A 26,917-nucleotide genomic window follows, 5' to 3' on the forward strand; every position below is an offset into this window, starting at 1 on the left:
GTTCCTCAGATCACCAAACATCCACAACTGTCAATGAACCTGGTTCGACTTTGTCCCAATACCTCAGATTTGATCGGGCTATTTGTCTTTACAAACAGGGGTTCCCACAGATATCCCCAAGGCTCTCCAGTTCCTCAGATCACCAAACATCCACAACTGTCAATGAACCTGGTTCGGTTTTGTCCCAATACCTCAGATTTGATCAAGCTATTTGTCTTTACAAACAGGGGTTCCCACAGATATCCCCAAGGCTCTCCAGTTCATCAGATCAGCAAACATCCACAACTGCCAATGAACCTGGTTCGACTTTGTCCCAATACCTCAGATTTGATCAAGCTATTTGTCTTTACAAACAGGGGTTCCCACAGATATCCCCAAGGCTCTCCAGTTCCTCAGATCACCAAACATCCACAACTGCCAATGAACCTGGTTCGGTTTTGTCCCAATACCTCAGATTTGATCAAGCTATTTGTCTTTACAAACAGGGGTTCCCACAGATATCCCCAAGGCTCTCCAGTTCCTCAGATCACCAAACATCCACAACTGTCAATGAACCTGGTTCGGTTTTGTCCCAATACCTCAGATTTGATCAAGCTATTTGTCTTTACAAACAGGGGTTCCCACAGATATCCCCAAGGCTCTCCAGTTCCTCAGATCACCAAACATCCACAACTGCCAATGAACCTTGTTCGGTTTTGTCCCAATACCTCAGATTTGATCAAGCTATTTGTCTTTACAAACAGGGGTTCCCACAGATATCCCCAAGGCTCTCCAGTTCCTCAGATCAGCAAACATCCACAACTGCCAATGAACCTGGTTCGGTTTTGTCCCAATACCTCAGATTTGATCAAGCTATTTGTCTTTACAAACAGGGGTTCCCACAGATATCCCCAAGGCTCTCCAGTTCCTCAGATCACCAAACATCCACAACTGTCAATGAACCTGGTTCGGTTTTGTCAACATTACTCAGCGTTCCACCGTCTGAAATCAAAGCTGCTGCCGCTATGCAACAGCAAAAGGTATTCCTAAATATTTTTTACTGAAAGTATACAACTGGAATCAAGCCCTGGGGCAAGCATGCATGACATTTTTAATGCTGAAACAAAAGGGGGGCAGGTGAATGCCCACCCTTTGGCACCATTTGGCACCATTTGTAATGCTGAAACAGAAAATGTAACTCCTTTGCAACGCTGTCATGCAACACGAACCTGCTGCATTTAAGTTCTTTCCCATAACCATATCATCTGCAAAAAAATTTGGAGTAAAAGTAAAGAAATGTTTCTAAAGTACTTATCTTTATGAACGATTAGTATTGTATCTGTCATCTTATAGGTTCAGGAGCAAATGGTGACACGACTTTCTAATTCTTGCTTCTTGTTTATAAAAATCAACCAGGTTTTACTTTGTATCGTGATGTGACGTCAATTGATTTACACCCTTTGTTGTTGTAGTAAAAGTTATTCTTTGAGGGAAAAAGTTTAATTACTAATTGAACGTAATATTATCTTTTAGATCATTGGGGATCATCTTGTTGTGAAAGGTACACTCTAAAAATTTATCCATGTTATCAGATATATATATATATAAATAAATAAAGATTGTGTTCTCTTATCTGAATTAACAGTGCTCGATAAAACAAACAGCCCACTTGTCTTATTTTTTAGCCTAACTTCTACTAAATAGATAAACATTAATGGTTCATATAGTGAAAAGGTAGCTCAAACTACTATTGTACATTTTGATTCAGTTAAAATTTAAACCAATCTAGAAATGTAGATAACAAAGAGTTATCTTTCTCATAAATGATTCTTTGAGCTTCTTGATATAAACTCTAATGATTTTCTGTCGGCACCGATTAGCGAGATTTCAAAACATGTGTTTTCTTGATCAAATTCTGTTCTCTTTACTCATAACAGAAACGGCCGGGAGCTCGGGTGGACCAAAGGATGGGCATTCATCTGCCTCCCAGCAAACACCAATCGTGACGTCAGCCTCTGTTACAGCACCAACGTTGTCAAAACTTCTTGAAACATCATTTGAACAGTCGGCCATTCCAAAAAGCCAATCCCACAGACGGGTTTGTTTATATGCTTTTCTTTTTGTAAAATGTTATTGCTTAAGCGTATCACTGTTATTTCAGTTATGAGAGGATAATTCTCCTTTGATTCTTTAATCTTTTATTTGATAACAACTAGTTATTGAACTGGTTATAAGCTTTATGTTTATCTGGCGATCTGCTTAATGAATTAGAACATTTTGCATTTTGCTGAGGTGTATCAATCGACTCTCGACTTTAAACGAATTAATGTGTTATTTTAGATGTCAGCCTCTTTAATGGACGATAGACAAGATTCCGACAACAGAGTAATTAAACAAGAGACAAAAGAAGGTGAGAGGGATATATATGTTTTTAAAAAGAAAGTGTGTTTGTGTTCGTGTTCGTGTTTGTTTTCGTGTTTGTGTTCGTGTTCGTGTTTATGTTTGTGTCCGTGTTTGTGTTGGTGCCTGTTCTTATTTGTTTGTGTTTGTTGCTATCTGCTTTGTATTCAAATTTTTTGCCCCTTCATGACCACATCATCATAAAGACATTATCATCATAAAAACAGTAAACAATATGTTTTATGGTATATTGGCGGCGACTCAACCTTAAAAAGTTCAGAATTATTTTTCTTTTATTTAGAATTATTATTATTTTTTCAGAATCATTTCTTTAATTTTGCCAAAACACTAATCCTATTCAACTTTTATGGAAGATTTATTGAACCTTAGAAGCTTACTTGAAGTCAATTTTCGAAAAAAGCTACCAATCCAAGTTTGAAGCAATAAAACCTGTAACTTGTGAATTCATATCAAAAGATAATGAGGATAACAATTTGATGCGATTTTACAAAGCATCGATCGTTAATTTCTGGGTTTTTCTTCATTCAAAGGATGATGTTTGTTGTGTACCTTTTTGATGTTATTTTTAAGTGATATGATTAAAGTTTGACTGCTTAAATAAAACAGTGGCAATTTCGATGCTGCATGTTGACGTTTTTGTATTTTAACTAGGAAATCAATCATCGCAGCTTTATACTGGTACATTCCAATCACAGAAAGTGTCACCGTCATCTCAAACAAAGGTATGTCTGATTAACAATCAGATTGACAATCAGATCAGATCCTTTGCATATCTTTACCCTTTAAGACAATTCTACTAGCGAGCAAGGGGCAGTCGTTTTGCTTTTGAGACACAGATGACTTTAAAAGGATTTTAAAAAGTTCAAAACATTGCAAATTAACCTCTTAAGCACAATCATCAAATAAGAAAAGACTCGAAAGTGAGATATTACTTGTGGCCAGGCAGCTTGTGGGATATCATTTAGTAGAACAGGATAACACGTTCTCAGTTTATTCTTGATCTGCTATTTTTAGAGAAATTTGACAAATTAGGAGTTAGCCTTTGTATACTGCTATCTTTCAAGTTAACGATACATCCACCTTACATAACTGGTGCGGCAGATGTCCATTTTTCGTAGCGAGTATCTGCCCTACTTGAGAATGTTGTAGTCGTTAATCAATGCACATGTGCCGGCATGTGCTTGCTTTTTGCGCAATTATTTTTCCTCTGCAGGTTGCTTCATTGTGTTACCAAGCACCTTTGGTAGTAATTCATGTTAGCATATTTTATAAAGGGTTCATCGTCAAAGCGCCATTTCGTTTAGGTTTTGACACGAGGAGGCTCCTTAAGTATTCAGGATCGTATCGAAAGATATACGGAATACTGGCTGTTAAAGCTGTGGGTTAAAACTTTAAAGATACGTTGTAGTTGCTGCATTGTGCTTTTTTGATATTGTATCTACCATACAATATTGTAACTTTGTAGCTAAAATCAGTTTTGTAATTAAAAACTGGACATCTAGAAGAGAGCGTAAGCATAGAGGCTGTCAAGAGATACAGTAGAAACGGGGCTGTGAAGAAAAACACGAAGAACTTTTAGACAGACAAAGTCAGAGACTAATAAATAAAATCATCACAGAATCTTATTACACTGATACGAAGATATACTGATGAAATGGGGTGTGATTCCAAAAGTGATTCTGCGAATTCAATCGATCGAGGGATTTTGATAGTATACTTTGTTATCTTAATTGTGTGCGGGAGTTATGGAAACCTCTGTGTTATTTATGGCATCGTTTTCTCGAAAGCAAATCGCACGCGACCTTCCAATGTGTTCAATCTGGGCTTAGCGTTTTGTGACCTTCTCACTTGCTTGTTTGTGGGAAGCTTTGAGCTCTCCAGTTTGTTAAAAGATGGGCACTTAGATGGTGATGCTGTATCTACTTGCAAAGGAGCCCTATTCATAACATACTATTTGCAGGGTGTCTCCATTCTGTCTCTTGCCAGCATCTGCGTTGACAGATATATAGCTTTGCGATTTCCTTACAAGTACAGTGCCTCCGTGACAACAATTGTTGCCTCCAGTGCCGTAGCTATTCTTTGGGCTGAAAGTTTTGTTGCCTTTCTACCTATAGCATTAATTAATGGCTGGGCCTCTTACGAAAACATGACGGGCATTGCTTGCGGTGTCGTTTGGAAAAACCTTCATAGCGGATACGTTTTCTTCATTGGTTTTTTCAACATGTTCCTTCCAGCAATAGCCGTCATTGTCAGCAACTGCATAGTATTTTCTATTGCCCGAAAACATAATAGAAAGCTGTTTAGATTAAAGTTACAGTTTTACTCAAACCCCTCTAATCTAACTGAGATCGACGAAAAAAAGGGAGATATAAATGGTACCAGAATAACTACAGGAGATCGCAAGATGTTAGTAGAAACGTTCGTGTCAGAAAAATCAAACGTTCTTGAAAATGAGAGGATATGCCTTGAGGTTGATGGTCAGGAAGCAGATGTTTCATGTGTTTTGGATGACAAGTCAGTGTCACTGAAAAAGTCACTCCAAGCAGACACCAGCGATCGTGTTCCAGTCAATGATAATTATCACCTAAAAAAGCGCAGCAATCAAGTGCTCCCCTATCACCTAGTACCAAAACCTAACACGTTTAGCCGGTCTTTGTCTCCATTAAAGGTCAGCTTTACACATTCTTTGGAAAGTATAGGAGAGGAGGAAGAGGGTGCCTGTCAAGAGCATTTCGCAGAAATTCGTGAAAAAGGTTCTATTGAAGTACAATGTTGCACACAAAATACATCAGAAGGATGTGCTGGAAATAGACATGAACACAATCCTTGCTTTAGGAACAAAATTTTTTCAATCCAGCCTGCTGCTAATTGGATAAATTCCAAACTAAAGGTACGACCAAGTGTATCAAAAAAGCAAATGGATTCAAGTTTCAACAATGTGGGCAGCGATGTCTTCACTACACCCAAAAGACCTAAGATGGCCAAACGTCAATCGCCACGTGGACCTAGTGAATGGAAGATTGCCTCATCCACTCTGCTTATTGCTTTTTGTTTTTTGATTGCCTACTTTCCTTGGGTCGTTGCCCGCCTCGTTTTGTTGTTCACGAACCCCTGTTACAAAGCTATTGTGTATACGACCTCTTTTGCGCTATCGAGTGGTCTTTGGAATCCTTTTATTGTTCTCTTCACGAGATTAGAAATTCGAAACGTGGCGAAAAAACGAAGGATATTTTTCTGATTCTTGGTTGATAAAGACAAGATTGACTTTCAATTCTGAAAGACGGTGCTGAATAATTGCAAATTTACCTACAAATGCGTCTGGTGATATAAGATTGAATCCATTGCATCAAGAGGAAGGAAGCTTCCACCAATAAACTAATTGTTTTTGGCTTCGTAATGAACTGCAATTATAGATATTTAATTGGAATCAATGTTCTGTTGGTTGTTTCAATGTTTTTTATCTTGTTTTTATTTCTATACCTTATCTAGGGTATCAATGTTTTTCCGTATATCGATAACGTGAACCCGTTTATCAAACAGGTTTGAAGTATCCAGATAGTGATTTTGCGACTTTATACGCTGAAGCTGTTAGAAAATGGTGTAGTGAATTGCTTTACTGAAATTGCTTTACTGAACAAAAGTAGAAAATAGACACGTTCATTTGTGTATATTTGCTTCGAATGTTTTTGCCACAAAAAATTTCTTTGTATATACATTCTTTGCATTAACTCTTTGAATTAGATCCCTGACTCATCTCCAACTGGAAAAATATCAAAAAAGAGCACCCCAGACTCGTCACGCACTACACCAATCGAACCACTAAGAATCAAAGTGGAGGATGAGGATTATTTCCCAGATAATGAAGGGATGGCTACCCCAGATTCATCTCAACCTTCGCCACGAGCAAGAATAAAGAAAACCAAAGGTGTGTTGTGTTGAATACAACTGCAGTGAATCCCCCATCAGTGAACACCTTCAAATAGCGGGCAAATAACTTTGTTTCACACGTGTCCGCTTTAAGGAGGTTACCCATACCAAATTTCTTTGGAACGCCCCTTTGTTTAAGTACCGTTTCGAAGAAAGTAACTGTTTCCGGGAGTAAAGCCCCTCACCCCATCCCCTTCTTCCAAAAATATGTCCCCTCCTCACAATAATACGTCCCCTCCTCATAAAAATACGTCTCTTCCACCCACAATTAAGTCCTCTCCCAAAAGTTATATTTGCTGTTATGTCGAGTATCATAGCTATCCTAAAGGAATCCTTTGGACCACATCGAGCCTCTAGGCATTGTGTCAAGCAGCATTGTCGGAAGGGAAGAGGGGGAGAGGGGGTGCAGTATGAAGTGTTCAGCAATTTAGTGACGTCTTACAAGGAAGCAGACAATATCTCCTTCGCAGTTAAAGATATATCCTCGCAGTGGTCGAAATGCTTTACGGATTTAACAAAAATACCCATTGGGAAAGTCTACTATGTATTTGGCTTTTGCGAAAAACTTCTCAAGAGTATTTTGTATTTTGCTGTAGCCAAAAAGAGGAACAGATGATCCTGTCTTTTATATGATTTACTTTAAAATATACAGTCTTGATTTCATGCGTATAGCTAACATTTTACTCTCTCAACTTGCGCAGTCTTATCCCTGTTTTATCTCCCTAAGCTAGGTTAGTGAAGTATTAAATCTCTGCAATGCTCTTATTATCCAATATTATCCATGTGTAACGATATTTTTTTAAAAACAAAATTGAAAATTCTTCCTAGTTTTTGTTTTCACATGGATTGATTAACCTTTTAAGATATGAGGCCACTAAAAATATAATCTTTTATTATTGTAGATTGGTTTCTGAAACTATCGTAAATGAACAGATTTCTATGAAATGATTCCTAAACGCACCCACCTCTTCTATCTGATGACAACATCCATTATGATTAGTAGTCGAATTCTTATTAAGGATTATTCGGTAGTGCAAATTCTCCTTCGATATTGCTGCTGCCATTTCATTTATCAAATTGGATAAAGTATCTACCGATATGATTTGTTGTACTTGCATGCTTTTGTTTTTTTGACAATAAGCTGTTTACACTGTCAAATGTGAACTGCAATGCAGTTTTTCTGGCCAACAATCGAAACAACTTTTTATTGATGTTGATATGACTTGCCATCTTTTTTCACCATTCAAAAATATTCTGAGCTTTTACATTAGTGAATTCATCAGTTGAAATTATGATCTCCAGAAAATATGAAAAATATGATAAAAATGTTAATATTCGTCTTTTTTCTATTAATTTTGTCTTCTTTCACTTTTTTACTCTATTTTGCATGCTTTGCCTACAAGAACTCCCTTTGCTTATCATTCATCGTTATTATTGATAGGAAAGAGAGGTGCAAGAAGGAAACATCCTCAGCAAATTTTGTTGAAAAATTTGGAATCCTTGGTAAGCTATGTTTGATGAAGCAGTATTTTGTTAATGAAAAATATGACGATGATATACATTTTGTTAACGATGGGGTTTTTCAAGAAAACTATGGAAATTCAAGTGGTATCTCACCAATCTTTAGTAATTCGTTTTGGGCAGCAGATCATGTTAATTTATGCGTCATTAATATGAAGCTATTTTTTATCACTCATCGAAACGAGAGAGACCTGTGTAGACAATACCTGGTGAATTTTCTAGCTTTATTAAGGACCGTGTACCCATAAAGTTTGCAGTTGCATACAGGATCGTTAAAAATGCTGATACAATGTTGACATAAATTAAGCTGCTGTATGATCCGCTTGGTTATGACCGACGTAATAGCAGACTGATTGGTTTAGCCCTAGCCACATCCATTCAAGGCTCTCATTTTTACGAAACATTCCTCAAACCGAGGAATTTTGATTGGGAATTGAGAAAAGATTCTTTAGGAGTGTTTTTAATAATTTGCCTTTGCAGGCTGCCCAATCATAGATGCTTTTTATTTGCGTCTAGTTCAAATATATTTGAATGGAGAAGCTTCATGTAAATTGTGTGAGATCAGTGTGCGAAAATCCGACAATAGAAACACCTCTTCTGTTTTCTTGTCCATACCTTACGTCAAATCCAGCAATAATACGTTCGAAGAAGTTATTATATAATCCAAGATTATAAAGATCATAGAGATCAATTTTATCATTACAGCAAGATTCAGAAGACACAGGCTCCGTTGATGAATTAGCTAGTGAACGTGATGAGACTGAAAGCGAGGTTGCTAGTGTCTCTGACGTAAAAGACATGTCTGACACGGAGCAGGAGGATGGTGACGAGGGAGGATATGCAAAAATGAGCGATGAGGCCCGAGAGCAAAGCATGCTTAGAAGATCAAGAGGAAGAAATTCATCTTCTAATTTGTCGGGTGGCATGGTTTTATCACCGAACAGCCCCACTTTGAGTGTTGGAAGGTACGGGTTTTTTCTGGCTCGTTTGCATCGGTCTTGAAAGGAAAGAATTAGGCCCATTTCACGCTCCCCCAAAATGATGCCTGTTTGACAACGAAAGTCTCTTTTACTTCAGTTTTGTTTGCAAATGTTATCTCAGTGTCATTGTACGGTATACAACCAAAGCCGTAACGATGAAGCTTAAAAATGCCGTTACTTCAATAAGACTGGCCTTGATACAAACAGTCACCAGTTTCGTAATAAGCGTCATTCGCTTAGTTGCGTTGCAAACTGAAAAATCTAATTTCGGTTGTTAATAATATGTAGAGTTTTGAAAAAGATTTAGAACATCTAGACTCAATGGTTTGATAAGAAGACATTATAGGGCTTGGAAAGGAGCCTTGCGTACAACAAATAACATTTTAACGTCACCAAACATTTGAAAGTCGAAGTGTAACCGAGCTCGCGTTTTTGTTAGACTGTCGTTAAACCGAGGTATTCTCAAAAAACTGACATTAACTTTGGATAACAGTATCATAGCCTATAGAGTTAAATTCAGGATGGAAACAAAATGACTTGAAGACCTGTATTGGTTCTCTAGGTTATGATATGGCTTTTTTAGCTATGTTTTCTGCCTTGACACTACTCTGTTCTGTAGAAATATTTTCAAAGTTTGCAACCTGATGACTGAATAAATAAGTTATGATTTGAAACTCAAAATTATTTTATATGATTCCGTTAATCTATTTTGTTTTCTCACTAGATACTCCCGAAACCGAAAGAACTCTACATAAGTTTAACGTAGAAAGCAAATTTTGTTATTCCAAACATTCTTGTTTTATTTAGCAACGACGAGAATTTTCAAGCACAAAAAAACTGGAGAAAGAGTGTCATGCTTGTTTGGAAGTCTTTTGCTAGTCACAAGTAAGAATTCGTTTTCAGACATTATTTCCAACATTCAAAGCTGTCGTGTTACCTCTCTGCACCGGTTTTGAAACGTGGAACAGTTATTAGGCCTTGGAACGAATTTTACCACTAACAGCAGGGCGGACACTTAATCAAATATTGGGGGGCAGGCTTATTGTTTTGATAAGATGACGACATATTTCCTATTATGTTAGAACAAAAGACCATTGTTCTCCAAAATATTGGGGGGAATGTGACTGACCCGCCCCCCTCCACACCAAGAATGTCCGCTACTTACTAATAGATGTCCGCCAGCTACTTACTGTTGTTGAAAGAGAAAACATCGACAAAGAACTTTCCAGGCCCTTATACAAGTGATACATTATATTCTTTCAATGATATTTTACATCCACGTTGTTTTGTAACGTATTTGCTTATTGGCAATTAGTTTACACATACATATATTCAGCTTCTAGAATTTGCGTAATCATTTTCAGATGGTTTTGTGACTCTTGTGGTCACATATCTATAGGTGTTAATTTTCTGGTTGAAGCAATCTCTTGAATGTGAAAAGCGGGCTGTTAATTGCCAGGTTAAAGCATCTATGTGGTAATTCATTTCTCACTTCATTGCAGATATGCCAATGTTTTCATGCACCCTGTAACTAACGACGAAGCTCCTGGCTATCACAGTATCATTAAGAGGTATTTCTCCACACTTTCCTTGCACAGATATTCTTTTCATTCAAGGGGATGCAACATAATCCAGGGTGTCGACACAAACAGACAGATACCAGCTATGTGTTACTCAAAAACTGAATTGGAAAAGTCCTATCTTGTGCTTGTACACGTTTCTACGCATTTAGGTCAATTTGATATGTCTACCCTGGCGATGCTAATGTGTTCCCTGCCTGACCGTTATACTCTTATAGGAGATAACGAATTTTGTGTTGTGCAGCTGCATTTGATATTGTACCTATTGACATCGAGACTTTTCTCGCATGCTTGGAAGTTTTCCCTCTTTTTGATCAACATTGAAAATCTTGAGAACCTCTATTGGTCAACAATATAGTAGTACGGTTTGACTGTGGCTCTTTAACTCTTTGCCCCGCCCTCTTAAAGATCACCGTTTATTTAGACAACTGAATCGTTAATATCTGTGATTTGGTAGCATTTATAACCATATGAGCTTTCTTAGGCCAGCCATTACTTGTCAAAGGCACGTTTAAAGTATTATAACCGATATATGGAAGGCCAATTAAAATTCTACCCTTATTGCTGATAAGAGCTGAAATAGAGGGCGTCGTTGTTAACGTCCGCAACGCAGAATCAACACTATTCCGAAGACTTTCGGCGATCTGCAGTCCCATCTCACTTGAACTCTTGTTTAGTAATGACCCCCGTCAACCATGTGTCCATCATTTTATGGCAAAGGGCGCTCTGTCTAGCGGTGATTGATAATTTTCTGCCCTGTCACAGTTAATGACAGGTTATCAGTTTTTCCATCATAGTTTAGAATTTGTTTTGTTTAATGATGGTCAAACACAATCTTACATCAACGATCGTATGAATTATCTTTTAGGCCAATGGACCTCTCAACAATAAAAAAGAATATTGAAAATGGGGTGAGAAATGATTAATTCGTGGTTAAGCAAAAGGGCTTTGCATTATTGTTCTTTGTTACAATAATGTACAAGACGATTGCTCGCTATGAAGCGACGTACTCTAGTACCCAAGACCAGGCCTGTAACAGTCTTGGTTTTATTTCAATGGGTTGCATTCTAAAGGTTGAGTTAAACAGAGGCATAGACGATTCCTTGAAAGTTGATATTTCGAAGTTACCTAATAAAATCTTGATCAACCATTGTAATTTTTCATAGTCATATTCAAATCCAGTCTTTCATAATCCAACAAATTCCAATCATTTTCCTTGTAGCATAGGATAAAGACATTTAAGGGGGCGTAGCAGACCTAAAATATCTGTTTACCAAGGCTACTAATATTAAAATATTTATATATCTAGCGATTGTAAAGACTTAGGTTTTTGATATGTCTAGAGATTCTCCCTCTGCAGTAGCCAAGGAAGTGCAGCTAAACTAAGTTTTCCTTTTTTTATTAGGTAATTCGATGCACAAGCGATTTCCACCGTGACGTCATGTTGATGTTTCAGAATGCCCTTATGTATAACAGAGAAGACCACGATGTGTAGGTTTTTAATCATAATCAATTTGTTTATTTTGTTATGTCATCCTCTTATATCCACCTCCTGTTAACATTCATGATGCTTTTGTGGCTATTAGCCGATATGGAACAATAATACATAAATAAGACGACTTTCTATTAAGCCTGGAGACGGTACTAGCTATTAACCCTGAAAACATACTAGAGCATCTTTGCCCTCCAGCAGTAAGACACTATTCTCTAATCTGGTTTGGTATGTGTTGATGTTACTATTTGATATGAAATTGACCCACGTTTTACCAATGGATCACTGTTGTTTTGACCCGGTCAATAAGTTTTAAAAGTAATAACCAATTACTGTGGTTAATTGAGAAAGATCCTTCTGCTTGTTTGGCCATATGTCAGTCACTATTTGACGGAACTAGCAAATTTTTCAGCTTTAGAAGTATTTCATGGTTTTCTTCAAGGTCATGTACGTCAAAATTTAAGAATTCTACAATAGGTTTTTATGACATCATTGTTTGCCACTCTATAGGCTTTCACGTATCAATTACATTACACAATAAGTTTACATCATTCTAATCGGGACAGAACGTCATGACATTCGCGGGAAGGCAAATCACGTCAGAATGCGCGCGCATTAAAAACATTTTGCTCTTTGTTAACTAAGTGCACATTCGCTGAAGTTGTTTCTCGTATAGATTTTCATCGGCCTGTTGGAAAAATCCTTTTCAGGATGATTCTTGTCAAAGAAAATATTCTTTTGAAAGGGGTTGATGTTTTTTAAATGAGAAATACGCTATTTGATGTATGGAACAGGATGGTTGTAATTTGCTTCTGCGAGTTGCTACTCTGCTGATCGCATTAAGCATGAAGCTCAGGGTAGCAATTTAAGACCGTTCAGTTCTAGACATTAAATTGCGTGTACAGCTCTACCTAAACGGACGGCATCAAGCACTTTATAACTTACCGGTAAACAGTAATTTTCATTAATGCATAATACAATTGATTATTTTCAAAAGATAAAATTAACAAAATACATTTATTTTGACATTTATCAAATGCCTAACTGTTATGATGTATATTTTATGAAAGCATGTAGTTCTACTGAGGCGGGTCTTTTATGGAAGGACATTTTCACATGAGACGAGCAAGTTCTCTCTTGCGCTAAGTATGACCTCGAAATAGCAGCAAAGGGGCTTTTCTATTTCCAGTAATCTGCGTTTAACCTTCCGGTGACCATTCATCGGATGCTAATATACGCAGATCTCTTTACGTTATACACAACAAACAAGTTTGATTAGGCTGTTTTCATTAATCCCTTCTTGTTTGATCACAGTCACCGAATGGCTGAGGAAATGCGCGAGGAAGCTATGGAGCTGATTCAGGTGTGTTAGTATCTACAATGCTTGGGTCACTGTTCTTTCAACATGCAAACCAACATTTTAATCCCGTACCTTCTTAGTCCGTAGAAGATTTTCCGGGCGACACCACTCAAATCACTTTTGTAGCTTATTATGGTAATATTTGTGTCTCTATGTTAAGTGTAAGTCTTAGGGTTGTTATGCATTTTCATGCTCCCTAGGCTTTTGTGTTGTAATTGATTGTCGTTGTAAATTTTATGAGAATATAAAAAAAAGATTTTCCCTTTATTCACAGTTTTTCTATTCATTCATATCTATATCTATTCAAGATTTTTCCCTTGTCTTCTATTAGAGTTATTTCAAGAAAATGCATTTTACCTGATTGTAGATTTTCCATGTAATTTACCAAGCAGCCATTTTACCTATAGGATATAGGCCTTGTTTTGTTAATTTTTTTATAAGATTTTGTTTTTTTGTGCAGTCGTTCGTTGCAACCCAGCTTCATCTGTTGGTTCAGTCAGCAGACAGAGACATGATGCATCTGAGAGGACACAGGTCTGATGGTATGAACTGAAATCAAAATGCACCTATTCTTTACGCTAAACAAAATGAGTATCCTTTGCCATGCTTGTTAATGAAAACAAAGACACTAGTCAGGCTTAATATGACCCTATCCTATAACAAAAACAAAAATATCTTCTCAAGTCACTGCTTGTTTAGGTTTGTACAACTGCAGGTGAATTCAGATGTTTTGGATGAATTTCGTTACATCTACGCACGAGATTCTTTTAAAGCAAACGTAAGCGGTATTTGAATAGGAATTTCGTTTTACCATGATAAGGAATTTTTCAAATTTCTAAGGTCGACCATTAAATCTGAAAGAAAGACTAAGATCTCTACAAAATATGCAAAATCAGTTAACTACGTTGCGAAACCTACTGAGATATGGCTCACATTGCATCTTTAAGCATCTTTAATCAAATATATGTATGACTGAGACAAAAGTTTGATAATAGCTGTGACACATATAGCAAAAATGTATATTGACAATTGTCAACTTAAAGAAAAGCAAGAATTGCTATAAGTTTTATTTAAAAAGTTGTTAACCGTGGATTACTTATGATGCAACTTGGAGCCCTATAAACCAACGCCTGATTTGATTATATTAAACCTATTCCTCAAAATGTGTTTCATGTCTACTGTGTTAAAAGCGACTTGTGTTTAGTGTCCTTTATTCGTTAGAGCACCGGCCTGTCTTTGAATAGAGGCAAACAGTGAAGCACTTAATAGGAAATATTGCATGATTTTGTCTTAAAATTCTTTGTATAGTTATGCTTGTTACATCTTGACGGCACTATTCTTAGAAACGAGCTGGGTGTAAACATAAGTTGATTATTGAAGCGGACATACAAACAGTTGATGCCGTCGGCTTGCAAGGATACTTTATATAAATCCTATTAGTTTAGGCGGCTTACATCCGATCGTTTCTGTTTCAGATGAGAAGGGCGAATCACGTCGATCTAAGTCCCATGGAAGAGGCTCACACAAAGTATAATGCTTCGCTGAGATGGACAAAGCTATAGATACCCTTCAGCGAGCCATGCCACTGTGTCGTGCCCTCAAATGATGTATTTATTTGCGAGATTTTGTATTACTTTGTGTCGTAGTTGGCTCTCTTACAAATCATCAGCATCTATCATCATAATCATCTTCATTATCACTTCAGGCATAATAATAATCATCACCATGACCATCTGGCTACACGTGGTGATCTTCGATTTGAAATCACATAATCAATTGTAGCAGCATGTACAAACAATTTGTAGTGAATAATTAAAGAAACCTCAGGCAAATCTGAGTATTAATTATGGTCTTAAAAAATGTTTTGATTCATTGATAGAAGGCAATCACTGTATGGCTTAGAAATCATGTTTGGTTTTCTCAAGATTTTTGCTTTTGGTTGTACGATGCTAGTATTTCGCCAGTGTGAATGTTTGGTGTATATGGTAAAGAGAGCTGTAAATATTTGATTGAAAGTCATTGACAACAATTAACGCAAGTGCATTAAATTGCTTGCTTAAAGTTGCAGTTAAGAAGTTATGTCCTTCACAAAACTAAACCTCTTGTTTGTTAGATCTTGTGTTTAGATAATTGTTACAAATCACACTTTTTATGCGAACACTTCATATTTTGCTAAGCCTCAATATCCTTAGAAATATATGATTCTGAGCCTGAGATTATTGTAAAACAATACCTAAGAAAAATGTTCAAATATTGACCACAGTTTTTCTTAATCACAAAACATTGTAGAGAGTGAATCATACTACCGCAATTCAAGCTTGATGAGTGCTACGTAACATTTTTGAAGCCAAGCTTCTCTAATTTTCTCAAAAACACATGTAGATTAAAAGTCAAATTATCGATTAAATTCGAGCCTGGTTAAGATTCCTTTGGCCTATTATTTCTTAAATTTTAACAATTAGGAGCCTGAAAATTGTTAGAAACTTTATTCTTATAATTTGATTCTTGTTTTATAGTCGGTCCGCTTGAAGTCACATTGTTGGCTACTGCATCAACCTGCCCCCAGCTCCTTTTCAATCCTTTCCCCTCAGACCTTTCCCCTAATTACGTCATGGCGCAATGCATTCTGGTACTTGTAGTTAAACCCGCGAATATTTGTTTATGTTTTGTACGGCGATCATACGAAGTTCTGTTATTATCCAACGCTCTTTGCTCGAATAATCAAACAAATCATGGAAAATACGGCAGAATATATACCGAACAGCACATTCCAAACGTAAACAAAAGTTGGCGGGTTTACCTACAAGTACCAGAATGCATTGGGGCATGATGTAATTATAGGAAAGGTCCTTACTGGAGAGGGAACATTTGGTTTTACTATAAATCCAGTCTGCTGCCCTGCAGATATATTTAACTGTTAAAGGATCAAATCTATTTTTAGTAATCCGAGGAACGCCTGCTAACGTAATAGTGAACATGATGTCTTCTTCGTGGGAAGGACATGCCTGAGCCTGCTTCGATTAAAGCTAGATGGGTTTCTTTTAATTGTAAGTTGGTCAGTTTTCTTCCAAGAGGTTAACTATTTTGATCAAACACTAGGCCTTAAAAACAATTCATTTGAAATAAGCTTGTTTGTGAGACAGGACTATGGTCTACAAATCCATAAACCATTTGACTTGAACTATGCGATCAACAAACAAATTGACTTAATAATGTTTTGTTTTTTATCGGTTTTATTAGAACATGATTTGGGCTCGAAACTATATTCCCTGTAATGGAAATTTTTTTGGGCATCCGCATTTTTATATGCAACCGTGTATGAGAAACGGACCCCTTAAATGACAAAATTGAAAAACCATGTTTAACTTTGCGTTAATGGAAAGAAGACCTCATTGTGGCTGGTTAGGGGTTCTGTTCTTTTCTATGTTTTGTTTTCTTCTGATGTGTTGTGTTGTGTTGAGTTGTGTTGTGTTGTGTTGTGTTGTGTTGTGTTGTGTTGTGTTGTGTTGTGTTGTGTTGTGTTATGTTGTGTCATGTTATGTTATGTTGTGTTATGATATATTATTTTCATGTTATGCCATGCTATGTTATATTATGTTTTGTTTTGTTTTGTTTTGTTTTGTTTTGCTATGTTATGTTTTGTTATGTTGTGTTATGTTATGTTATGTTATTTAATTTTATTTTTTTTATTTTATTTTTAAATTATTTTATTTTATTTATGTTGCAAATCGGCAAAAAATGAAGAAACTGAGTGCTAATGCCGAGATAGTTCCTTAAAAATCGCGGTTATTGCTTTGCGTGTTTCATTTACGTAGCCAAGTCATATTCCAGTTTGACACCCCTAAAGCCAATTTATTATCAACGGCGTTTTTAACCGTTCCCATTCGTTATGATTACGTGGTTTGTTTGAACTGAAATTGCAATGGTGTAAAGCACACTTTGTAGGCAACAAAACTTTGTTTGAAACAGAGTGAAAATTTCAATAATTGGAGTTGTAAACGGTAATTCATGGCCAAATTCTGGTCAATGCTGCATGGAAGTAGGTTTGTAAAGGTCAGGTCAACTGAAAAAACATGACAATGGTTGTACTAGGACAAATATTCCAGCGTTCAGAAGAGCTACACATTTTTTTGCTGAACATCAATATTCTTTGATTTTTTTTCTTTCGAGCCTAAAATTATTTTTAAATTATTCTTAAGCAACTCAAGGTATAACGGAGTCGAATTTTGGATTTAATGACTCCAAGACCAGATACGCCTATTTCAAAACACTTAGTGTAAAACTCGCATAAAAAATTTAGCTCTTGGTGAAGCTTGAGCCTTGCATCATTCTCAAATTATTCTTAAATTTAAGCGATTTTGAGCCTTAATAGTCTTATAAACTATAATCTTAAAAAGTATCTAATAGGATTGAAAACAGCTCCATGTAAAACCCAGAAGGGAGATATTTACTTTTTTTGAAGTTTTCTTGATATATGTGATCACTTAAGTTTCTTTCAAATGCTTTCCAAGTTATTCGGAACATGAAACGCTCGCGTACGGCTTACACATCTATATTAATGTGTGTAAAATCTGCATAAAAAGAATAGCCAGTTTAACAAATTGAAAGTGTTATTGTTTTTCCCAAGTAAATTGGAATTAACGACAAAAGCAGCGAAGCCGAATTTTTAGCTTTGCTACAGGCGATCGTCCTGTTATTTGGCCTTTCCCTGGTACCGAAACGAAATTAGTTCGACGAAATCCTTTGAAATTCTACCGTAACCCTACAGACATGCAAATGAGTTGAGAATTGTTTGGTTTTGGCCTCTACTGCGTTACATTCAGCCTCGTTAACCCATTTGCCCCTTTTATACACGGTTAGTAGGCCAGATAACATTAAAATCTTTGGGTTTGGCATATGGAGAAAATTATCATATTATGGTGAGTTTGCGTATCCGTTTTTTTATTTGTCAGCTTGGTAAAGTTGACAAGAAATGAGATTATTTTCTAAAGAGAGTGTTCTCATCTTCTGGAAGCAAGCAGAAATAAAGTTGTTTAAAAGCTCATGCATGGTGAGTAGATTTGTGTTATCCTTCTCTGTGTGTGCATTTTTGAAGATTTTAACAATAATCTTGAACAGCACACGAGTTCTGTTATCTTAGAAAGCCGGGCTTTATCGCGAAGGACAGTTTTAGTGTCACGAAACAGCCCGGTCGACCATATTTACGGTCATGTAGAAGACATAGAATAAGACCTTCATTCGTTTTCATTTTGGTTGCAATTTACCACAAAATTAGCGATCACTTTGTTAAATTTTGTTTTTTACACAAAAAGAAAGAAAGAAAAAACCACAATTTTAGGAAGTGCGTCTCTATTACTTATAAGCTGTTTTTATATGTATTAGTAATATTGCACGGTATACTTCGTGTGGTTACGACCAAATTCACTTGGTAGATGTTACGACATGTTGTGGTGAAACATATCGGAATGAAACTTTTTCGTACAAAATTAAATGTTCAAAAATCCAGGCTGAATTAATGGAGCATACAGCAAAGTATTTGTAAACATCGAAGTTCATAAGTTCTTATCAACAACTTATTTAACTTATTTTGCAGATGAAGCTTTCAATTATGAAATTAATCGAATGGTGATAAAGTGACAGTTGTGTAAAAGTTGAAGCTAGACCATCAGAGAACAGTAAGATCCTTTTTAACTCTGACAAGTCACCAAAACATCTATTTCGTTGCTTACTTCTCGACATATATACTTAGATATTTGTCGAACGAAATTGTTTTTGAATAATATGATGAAAATATTTATTTATTTTACACATCGTATGATTTGGTTGCTCAAGTTTTTAAGAACATGGTTGTAAGAAAGAAAAAGTAAATTAAACAACTAAATGTAATGTGTGATTCATGTGTCGATTCAAAGCATGTTAGCAATGGAGTGCTGGCCTTGCAGATTGTTAAAAAATACTTCGAAGTTAGATTAGGCTTCTTGATTTTTAATTGGATCACGGAGTCCTTCAAATATTAGGTTTCTCGTGGATCCAGCATCTAACGTATTTATCCGGGATTTTTCTAACTCATTATGAATTAAACACAAATGATTTCCAAACCTTAAAACCCAATATATGTTGTACTTGTTGCCACTAGAATCGATATGTTTAATGTTCTTAAGTTATACATCATACTCAGCTTTGACACCATAGGAATCTTGGTGGTCATTTCTTGCTGTGTGTTCCTTTAAAGGAGAGCGCTCTGTTAGGTTGTTTTAACTTGAGTCCCAGAACTGAAAGCAAGTCAACTCTGGAAGTATTTGTGCATAATGTAAATCTGTCTTGATCGCAGCTTACCGCTATTAATCGACTCTACACTCACATACAGCTGAAATCATTATTCAACGTTTCATGAACGTTTATTTTTTAGCTACACAAGGAATCACCATGGCAAGTTCACATATGGTGGCTTTTCTGCAGAAAGTGAGTTTTTCTAGCATTCCATATTTTTGCAAGCCCGTACGTAGCCAGGCCTGTGGAGTAGGCGTGGCAAACTCTCCAAACCTGTTGCAGGCAGACGTTTCAGCAAGTTTGCTATATTTTTGCTTAACAGCGAAAGTTTTTTGGTTTCTTGGGCGCCAGGCACATCCTTAAGTCCTTCATGGATAACAAGCGACCCCAATAAAATTTTTTTCTTCAGCTAGTATTAGCTTGACTCAAAATGCCATGAAAACGACGAAAAACCCCATTAAAAAATTGGAGACAAAATTCTCGGGGTGGCAAATAGCTGGTATTCTTTTGTTCAAGGGTGGCATTGACACCCCATGCTACCCCTTGGCTACGGGCCTATACTTTTGCTTTAGCAGCCCTGTAATTATATTAATTCATGTATCTTCGTTTTGCAGTTAAAAATTTAGAGGATTATATGCTGCACCAAACAAATCATTGAAGTATCTAGGCCGTACAATTTCGACGGCCTCTTTTCATGCAAACTTGTAAAAATATTGGTGTTTTTGTGTCACAAAAAGTCACTGTAAGCCTAGGACAAATTTTTGTCCGCTGTAAGGACCTGTTGGTTGCCTGGTTCATCCTTAAAAGAGGATCTGACCACCGGAAAGAAATTGTGAGACAAAGTTACATGTCTTTTGTTTGGCGGTATCCGTTATTTGGAGGTGCCATGTAACGGAGGTTCCACTTTGTCATTTGTTGTGACACCGTCACCTAAACAAGTTCATATTTCTGAATGTCTTATTCGATCCATGCGATTTTCCCTTTGTAACGACTTCTTCATGTCTGGGGGTAACTGTGTCTCTTGTCTCTTCAGTTTCAAATGGACAAAAAGACTCCATTGATTCTTTATCTTGATAAAACCATTATCAGTTCGTCTACCATTGCAGATCAGTTTGCCTTAAAACTCACTTAAATCCCTTAATCGTTTGTCCTTATATCTGCGTACGTGGGAAAAGTATAGGCACTAGATAAAATTCATAAAATTCCCTTGCTCTTAATCAATTAGCCGACAGGTAAGTGGTGAACGATTCTTTCGATAGATATCATTGCCAGTAAGTTAAAATTCGTTTTTGTAGAGTACCTACTCTACTTTGTATTCTGTTAGCACGTGTAGTTGAGTAGTGTCTCTAATAAAAGGGGGAGGTAAAAGAAAGAGGGTGTTCATTCCGGCCAATTTTCAATAGAAGGGGGTGCTAATAGAAAGGGGTGTTCATGTCGACCAGTTTTCAATAGAAGGGGCTGCTAATAGAAAGGGGTGTTCATGTCGGCCAGTTTTCAATAGAAGGGGGTTGCTAATAGAAGGGGGTGATCAGGTTGGCCAATTTTCAATAAAATGTCAGCAAATTTCAATAGCAAAGGGGAGCTAATAGAAGGAGTGGATATTGGTAAATCTTTTAATTAAAAGGCAGTATCTTAGGAGGATTCCCCCCAATTTACGCGTTTCGTTCTCAAAGACAGGAACCTACTCTTTTTATAAATCACATCGCTTTTTCATTCAATTTTCTGCGTGTTCTGGTCATGACAGATTTGTATAATTTAATATAAAGGGGGTGCTAATAAGCCAAGGGGGGAGGGCAAATTCTTCTGAAATTAATACACGGGGGGGGGGGGCGTCTATTGAGACACTAGAGTAAAATACAGTGAAAATTGAGCTCAACATTCGCAGAAGATGTGTAATATAAGTACAGTTTCTTGAATACAAGAACACCTCAAGTCCATTCTGGAAGATTAGAATAGGCTTCTTGAGTTTCTAACGAAAACAATAAAAGCTTAATTGAACCGTGTTTTATGTGGCAAAAATATTCGCCGATGTAACATTAGCTTGAAAATAAAGAACCGATTCAACCAAGCAGTATGTTATTTTGCCTTCTGTGTGTTACTTTTATTCAGGAATGATGATTGATCCTAAATAAAACCATGGTTAACTTTTGACTGCAGATATTGTTCGATTTTAAAGAAAGGGGCAGGATGCTACATTTGCCTCTTCGGAAGGCGCTAACATCGCACCCGAAATCCCCCTCCAAATAAGGGGAAATTTGTCGTGGGGTCTTTCTAGAGAAAATAGGTTGTGCCGCTATATTGAAGGTACCCTCATTCGCACCGAATCACTTCAAAAGCTTCTCCGTCTGAGAACTAAGTTCCAGAAAGGGTAAATTTGTCTCCCTGTCTGGCATTTCTATCACTGATCAGTGCTTTCTATGGAAGAATTTAACCTGGCGATTCCCCTGTCTGAGAGAGAAATAATTTCAGGAATGGGACCCATTCCCAAATGCTGCAATTTAAAAATGACTGCTCTAAAGGTTTTCTTCGGTGCTAAATCTAAAAACATGCTGAATACAATTAGATTTTGTCTAAGCAAGTTGAATAGTTTTATTTTGTATGACACTGACAAATTTCAAGTAGTTACTTGACATTGAATACACGAGGATTTACAATATTTTGTCATTAGCTATTATTTGCATGTTCTTCTACACGTGCTAATAATTTTGGCAGGAGTGCTAATCATTATACTCACTGATGGGAAAGTTGCAATATACTATGACTTCAATAGATACCATTGCTGGAAACCAGACTGCCATTTTGCCAAAACCTCTTTTGCTTTGAAAGGGAAACATGGTTACTCGGTTAAAAATACCTCATTGTTGCTCAGCGTTTCCAGGTTGCCAGAAACAGTAGATAAAAGTGTTTACACATGCTGCAAGTGATTCAACCGATGATTTTTATGCAACGAAATTTTAAGGAATGTTGCAAGAGAAACATTGGGATTTGCTTCGCCAATCAGAAGCCGACCCTTTGCATAGAAACTGAGCTGTGGTTGCCCGATGTTTTTTTACTGTATTCATATACCAAAAATTATCTTGTGCTCTTTGTTTCGAAAGTAGATAAAGACTTGCCTCTCGAACGCCAAATTCTTAGGGTTTCAATTCCGTCGGTGGTTCACTCATTTTAATAAAAAACCGCATATTAAAATCTTCTTACTAAGCATCAAGAATCTTCTTTGGATGATTAATTTGAGATTAAGGGACGTTTAAACTGTGTTTATGCAGCTTGCATTCTCTTTGGTTGATAATTGTTGCTTGTCGTTTTCAGTATTTTGTCTCCAAAACTAAACGAAGCATGGAAGAGGGGAAACACAATAAAGAGAATATTAAAGCAAACCTTAGTTACTTTTAGGTTAACTTATCGGGCTACTGCGTTGCTGAGATGGTTTCAGTTCAAGAATGAAAACTTTTTAATGATTCGAGGGTAGAACTAATATGAATACGCATTGCAACAATACTTCATTTAGAGCTACTCTTGTTTGGGCCTAGTCGAAGTTTGCTCCCGTCATCGCCATCTGTGTTGCCTTTGTGAGAACATAAGTTTTTCAAAGCCTACTAAAAATATGCCATATCTGAATGAACGTAGAAGCCCACCCCTAAAAATCCAAACATTGGCCTTTCCCCCAAATATGATACAAAGTGCACTTATGCGTTTGCGGTAGGTCGATAGGTCACGAAAGTCCCTTGTGAAGGAGCATTATAATCAATGATCGAGAAAATTCGGTAAATCTCAAAAAGTAATCGTTTTACTGAACTCTGTTATAAGGCGCAGAATTTCAGGAAACTGAGATCATTAAGATATTATTGATTTCCTCTCCACGAATGCAGAATTTTCATTGTGACGGAGGAACGATGTGTTATAATATGTCATTTAGCATTAAAAAGGGGTTTAAGAGATTGAGGGTAAAACACAGAACGAGAGACGGCTAGGGAATACAGAAACAATGCGGTTTTGAATAGAACAAAACATTTCTGCAAATATCTGATTGCATTTTTAGCCCTGAAGCAAGACCAATGTCATGTCGCCCCAAATTTCAGCGTCTAAAAGTCAAATGAAATGTGATTATTTCGATTTCAGGCCCCTCTTCTTTCATTCCAATGGCACATTCATCATCCCCAGACACATGCAGTCTTCAATAGAAGTAACCTGGTTATGATCCAGCAAATTTACTGACGCATTTCCTCCTTATTTTTCTTGAAAGGTTGACTCGATATCAAAGACTGCGGAGCATGTTACAGATTGAGGGTGCTACAACCTTTTTTTGGGGGGGGGGGCTACATCTTGATACTACAAACCAAGAATAGGACAATTTTTGGTTTGATTATAAGTACATTCTGGATTTTAAGTGCGTTAGCCCTCCCCCCCCCCCCCTTCCGCGGTGCCTGCTTGATATAAAATAATTGCAGCCTTTTTATGGTTCCTTACCAATTGCTAATGTTATTGAAGTCGACATTTGCAAGGTGCTATCGTGTTTCTCAATTTATTACTGCAAGATCTTTCTTGCGGGTTCCCGGAGGACATTATTTCAATTAAGTAAAGTTATACTCTTGAATATTTCGGTCACAAATGCAGCGCAAATATCTCAACGAATGTTTTTGCCAATTCAATTGGTTATTGTGTAGGGGGATATCGATTTCTATCGTTGGTGCCTGTCAACAAAAGGGCCTACTTTTACTAATTTTTTTGGTAGTCAAAACTTTTTAATGGCTATTATTTAATTTCGTAAACAATCCAACTTCGACCGAATAAAATCCAACTTTATGTTTCCAATGACGTCATAGTTGAACGATTGATTGTAAAATGGACTGATGCAACACCAGCTGGAAAGTGTAATCTCTTTAAAAGTTATAAATAAAAATGTAGATAACGATCCTTTTATGAAAGGTAGTACCACTAAAGACTTCAAGAAAGTTCCAAGAATGGAAAAGAAAATTTTAATCCTTTGGGATTCTACAGCTATTTTTTATCACTAGAAATTTCCTTTTTTACATATTTGATATATATGATTATTGATGCACATTCCTTCATTAATAAAAGATAGATCATCAGTTTTTATGTAAAGTTTTAGCTGAGGATGATATGTATAGTTCTAATCGAAGCGATCAAATGATGATTACGATATCATCTGGTCAAAATATTTCAGGTCTTAGTAATGGAAGTCTCTTTACCAATATCTCAATAATGGAATGGTCTTATTAGTCTTCAGTATGAAATGATTGTAATATAATGCTATGTTCTAATGAAACAGTATTTTATTGTAAAAGTCTTAGAGAAAAATTACTGTGATCTGCATTGATGTAGGAAACGTTCAAAAGTGTACATAAATGTACTCTGTATTGTACATAAACACATAAAAAATGACACGTGAACCGTGTGTCCCCTATGCCCCCTATGCCCCCTATGCCCCCATGTGCCCCCATGTGCCCCCATGTGGCCCCGGTTCCTATGTCTATGGTCATCTGTATCTTCATTACAATGGACCACACTTTTTAGGAACCAAATATTTTTATGCCGAGACTCGATGTTCTAATTATTTTGATTAATTGCGTCTCAGGTGCTCCTAATTTTTGTCTTCTTGAAAATTGTTTTTTTCATTTACATGCTATAAATTCTTTTCAAGACTACTTACTAAAAGTTTTGCATAACATTTTATGGCTGAAAACCTGATAAAGTCCTCTTTTTCATCAACACACGAGAACGTTTTAAAAACATGTTGTTTTTTCTTCTAAAATGTCATCTGAGGCTAGAAATTGTTTTACGTTGTTTTCGGCAAATTGAGCATCGATTCTCTGTAACATTTGTTTTTATTAAAAATGTGTACATGTTCCATTGAGATAGGGTTGGAAAGATCTCTATGACATGTCCACAAGTCCTATGCTAGCAGTCCTATTTGAATTCCATCATTTATATCAGCCAATTCCTCCTTTCATACTTGATACTGTGTGAGGGTCACTTTTCTAAAGATACATCACCCCCGCAGATCATCACTGACCACCTGTATGCACTAAGCGTTTGCTACAGAAAGCCAATCCCAATTCTCTATAGTCGGTTGCTCTGTATGAACTATAAAATGATCTTTCTTCCGCAGGGTGCTCCATTCACTCGAAACTGTCATAGGCAAAGGCACAAAGGAAGCATGCTGAATTTCCGATAAAGCAGTTATTGCAGAGATTCCTCCAGGTCACGCTCAGAAAACTCAGCCATCCTTTGACAAAAGAGCGAGACAGTCACGCCATCTACATCTTGGTCAACATTTGCAGAGCTCAGGTAATGTCCTCTTACCCGTGTTTTTCTTCCTTGTGAATGATGAAAACTGCGTAAAAATCCGCGGATAATCGAACCCAAACCTAAAGGTTCCGGTCTATGGTTTGTAGTTCCTTTCTGGATCAGATAGTTGTCCTGTGGTCTCTTTAAAAATAATCAAAAGCTATTGAGTCACACACATTTATGCAAGAAAAAGACACTATAAGACTCGCATAAGCATCACGCAATTTTTTATCAATTCCTTTATTTTTATTCACATTTGCTTTCTGAAAACACCGTAAGAGAGTGGACATAAAGAATGGATCCCAGTCAGTGCCTGAACCACACCCTTACTTAGAGGATCTAAACTCTGTAAGGATGATTTACAAGAAGAAGTTTACCGACATTTAGGAAGCATGCTTAAATTTATGAACAAAGCTTTTGTTAAAAATGTATTTAACTGTATCTAAAGATGGTTAAGAATGCCTTTCATTGCATATTAAAAGTAGCGAATCTGTATCGTTCTCAAGAAATGAATGCGATTCTATTGCTAGACCTACATAAAATTTATAATGATATCTTCCTGCAAAATAGGAAACTGGGAAGTTAGCCTCATAATTCACACTTCCAGAGGGGTATTCCTCTATCTCCAAAGGGTATTTTGAATGCATTCTGTTATCGCTGCAAAAACTCTTTCTCTTACAATCTGAACATGATTTCTGTCCTTCTCGTTGTTCCTTATAAAAATAGATAACAGATAAAAAAGATCCAAAATTGAAGTGATCAGGACAGACTAGCCAACCTGTGTTTGAATCTATTATCTTTACAGGCAAAGGGCTTCGGATCTTACGCAGGGTTTTTCTCCGTTGGCCATTCTCCGTTGTCATATAGATATCAAATACAGTTTTTCCTTCATATAATAGTAATGGTATTTGCATTTGAAACGGCGGTATCATAAGTTTTCTCTTTCAAGCTAAGTAGGTATGATAATTTGTGATAAGTTATTATGTTGCTCATCTGGGATTTTAATGTAAATTTAGAATGGAATTATTGGTAGCAAAATTTGAGATACAAGGAGGTACGATACTCAAAGAAAGAAATT

The 26,917-nt window shown here is 36.6% G+C and overlaps 2 protein-coding genes across 7 annotated transcripts in view; both read left to right on the forward strand.

Annotated features, from left to right (window-relative positions):
• The window catches only part of LOC135695987 (uncharacterized), a 72,443-nt gene extending 56,761 nt beyond the window's left edge, over positions 1-15,682 (forward strand). For both annotated transcript variants that reach the window (XM_089112424.1, XM_089112423.1), the window contains 15 exons: positions 99-1,019; positions 1,513-1,540; positions 1,917-2,077; positions 2,320-2,389; positions 3,052-3,122; positions 6,142-6,325; positions 7,769-7,830; positions 8,554-8,813; positions 9,636-9,713; positions 10,331-10,399; positions 11,277-11,319; positions 11,814-11,899; positions 13,215-13,263; positions 13,721-13,802; positions 14,736-15,682. In XM_089112424.1, the coding sequence (XP_088968550.1) occupies positions 99-1,019; positions 1,513-1,540; positions 1,917-2,077; positions 2,320-2,389; positions 3,052-3,122; positions 6,142-6,325; positions 7,769-7,830; positions 8,554-8,813; positions 9,636-9,713; positions 10,331-10,399; positions 11,277-11,319; positions 11,814-11,899; positions 13,215-13,263; positions 13,721-13,802; positions 14,736-14,794 (2,223 nt within the window). In that variant the 3' untranslated portion in view covers positions 14,795-15,682. The remainder of the gene's footprint in view (positions 1-98; positions 1,020-1,512; positions 1,541-1,916; positions 2,078-2,319; positions 2,390-3,051; positions 3,123-6,141; positions 6,326-7,768; positions 7,831-8,553; positions 8,814-9,635; positions 9,714-10,330; positions 10,400-11,276; positions 11,320-11,813; positions 11,900-13,214; positions 13,264-13,720; positions 13,803-14,735) is intronic.
• Positions 15,683-17,005: 1,323 nt separating this feature from the next.
• The window catches only part of LOC135695993 (uncharacterized), a 35,631-nt gene continuing 25,719 nt past the window's right edge, over positions 17,006-26,917 (forward strand). Inside the window, exons 1-4 of one of the 5 annotated variants that reach the window (XM_089112419.1) lie at positions 17,006-18,310; positions 18,854-18,935; positions 19,670-19,722; positions 25,661-25,839. The gene's annotated coding sequence lies outside the window, so the exon portion shown is untranslated. Of the gene's footprint in view, positions 18,936-19,651; positions 19,723-25,229; positions 25,840-26,917 lie in introns of those variants that run through there. The other 4 variants (XM_065215243.2, XM_089112418.1, XM_089112420.1 and 1 more) reach the window with 4 other exon arrangements.

The sequence above is a fragment of the Rhopilema esculentum genome, chromosome 14 (genome assembly GCF_057945365.1).
Source record: "Rhopilema esculentum isolate cy_ngs chromosome 14, ASM5794536v1, whole genome shotgun sequence".
In the NCBI taxonomy this organism is placed as follows: Eukaryota; Metazoa; Cnidaria; class Scyphozoa; order Rhizostomeae; family Rhizostomatidae; genus Rhopilema; species Rhopilema esculentum.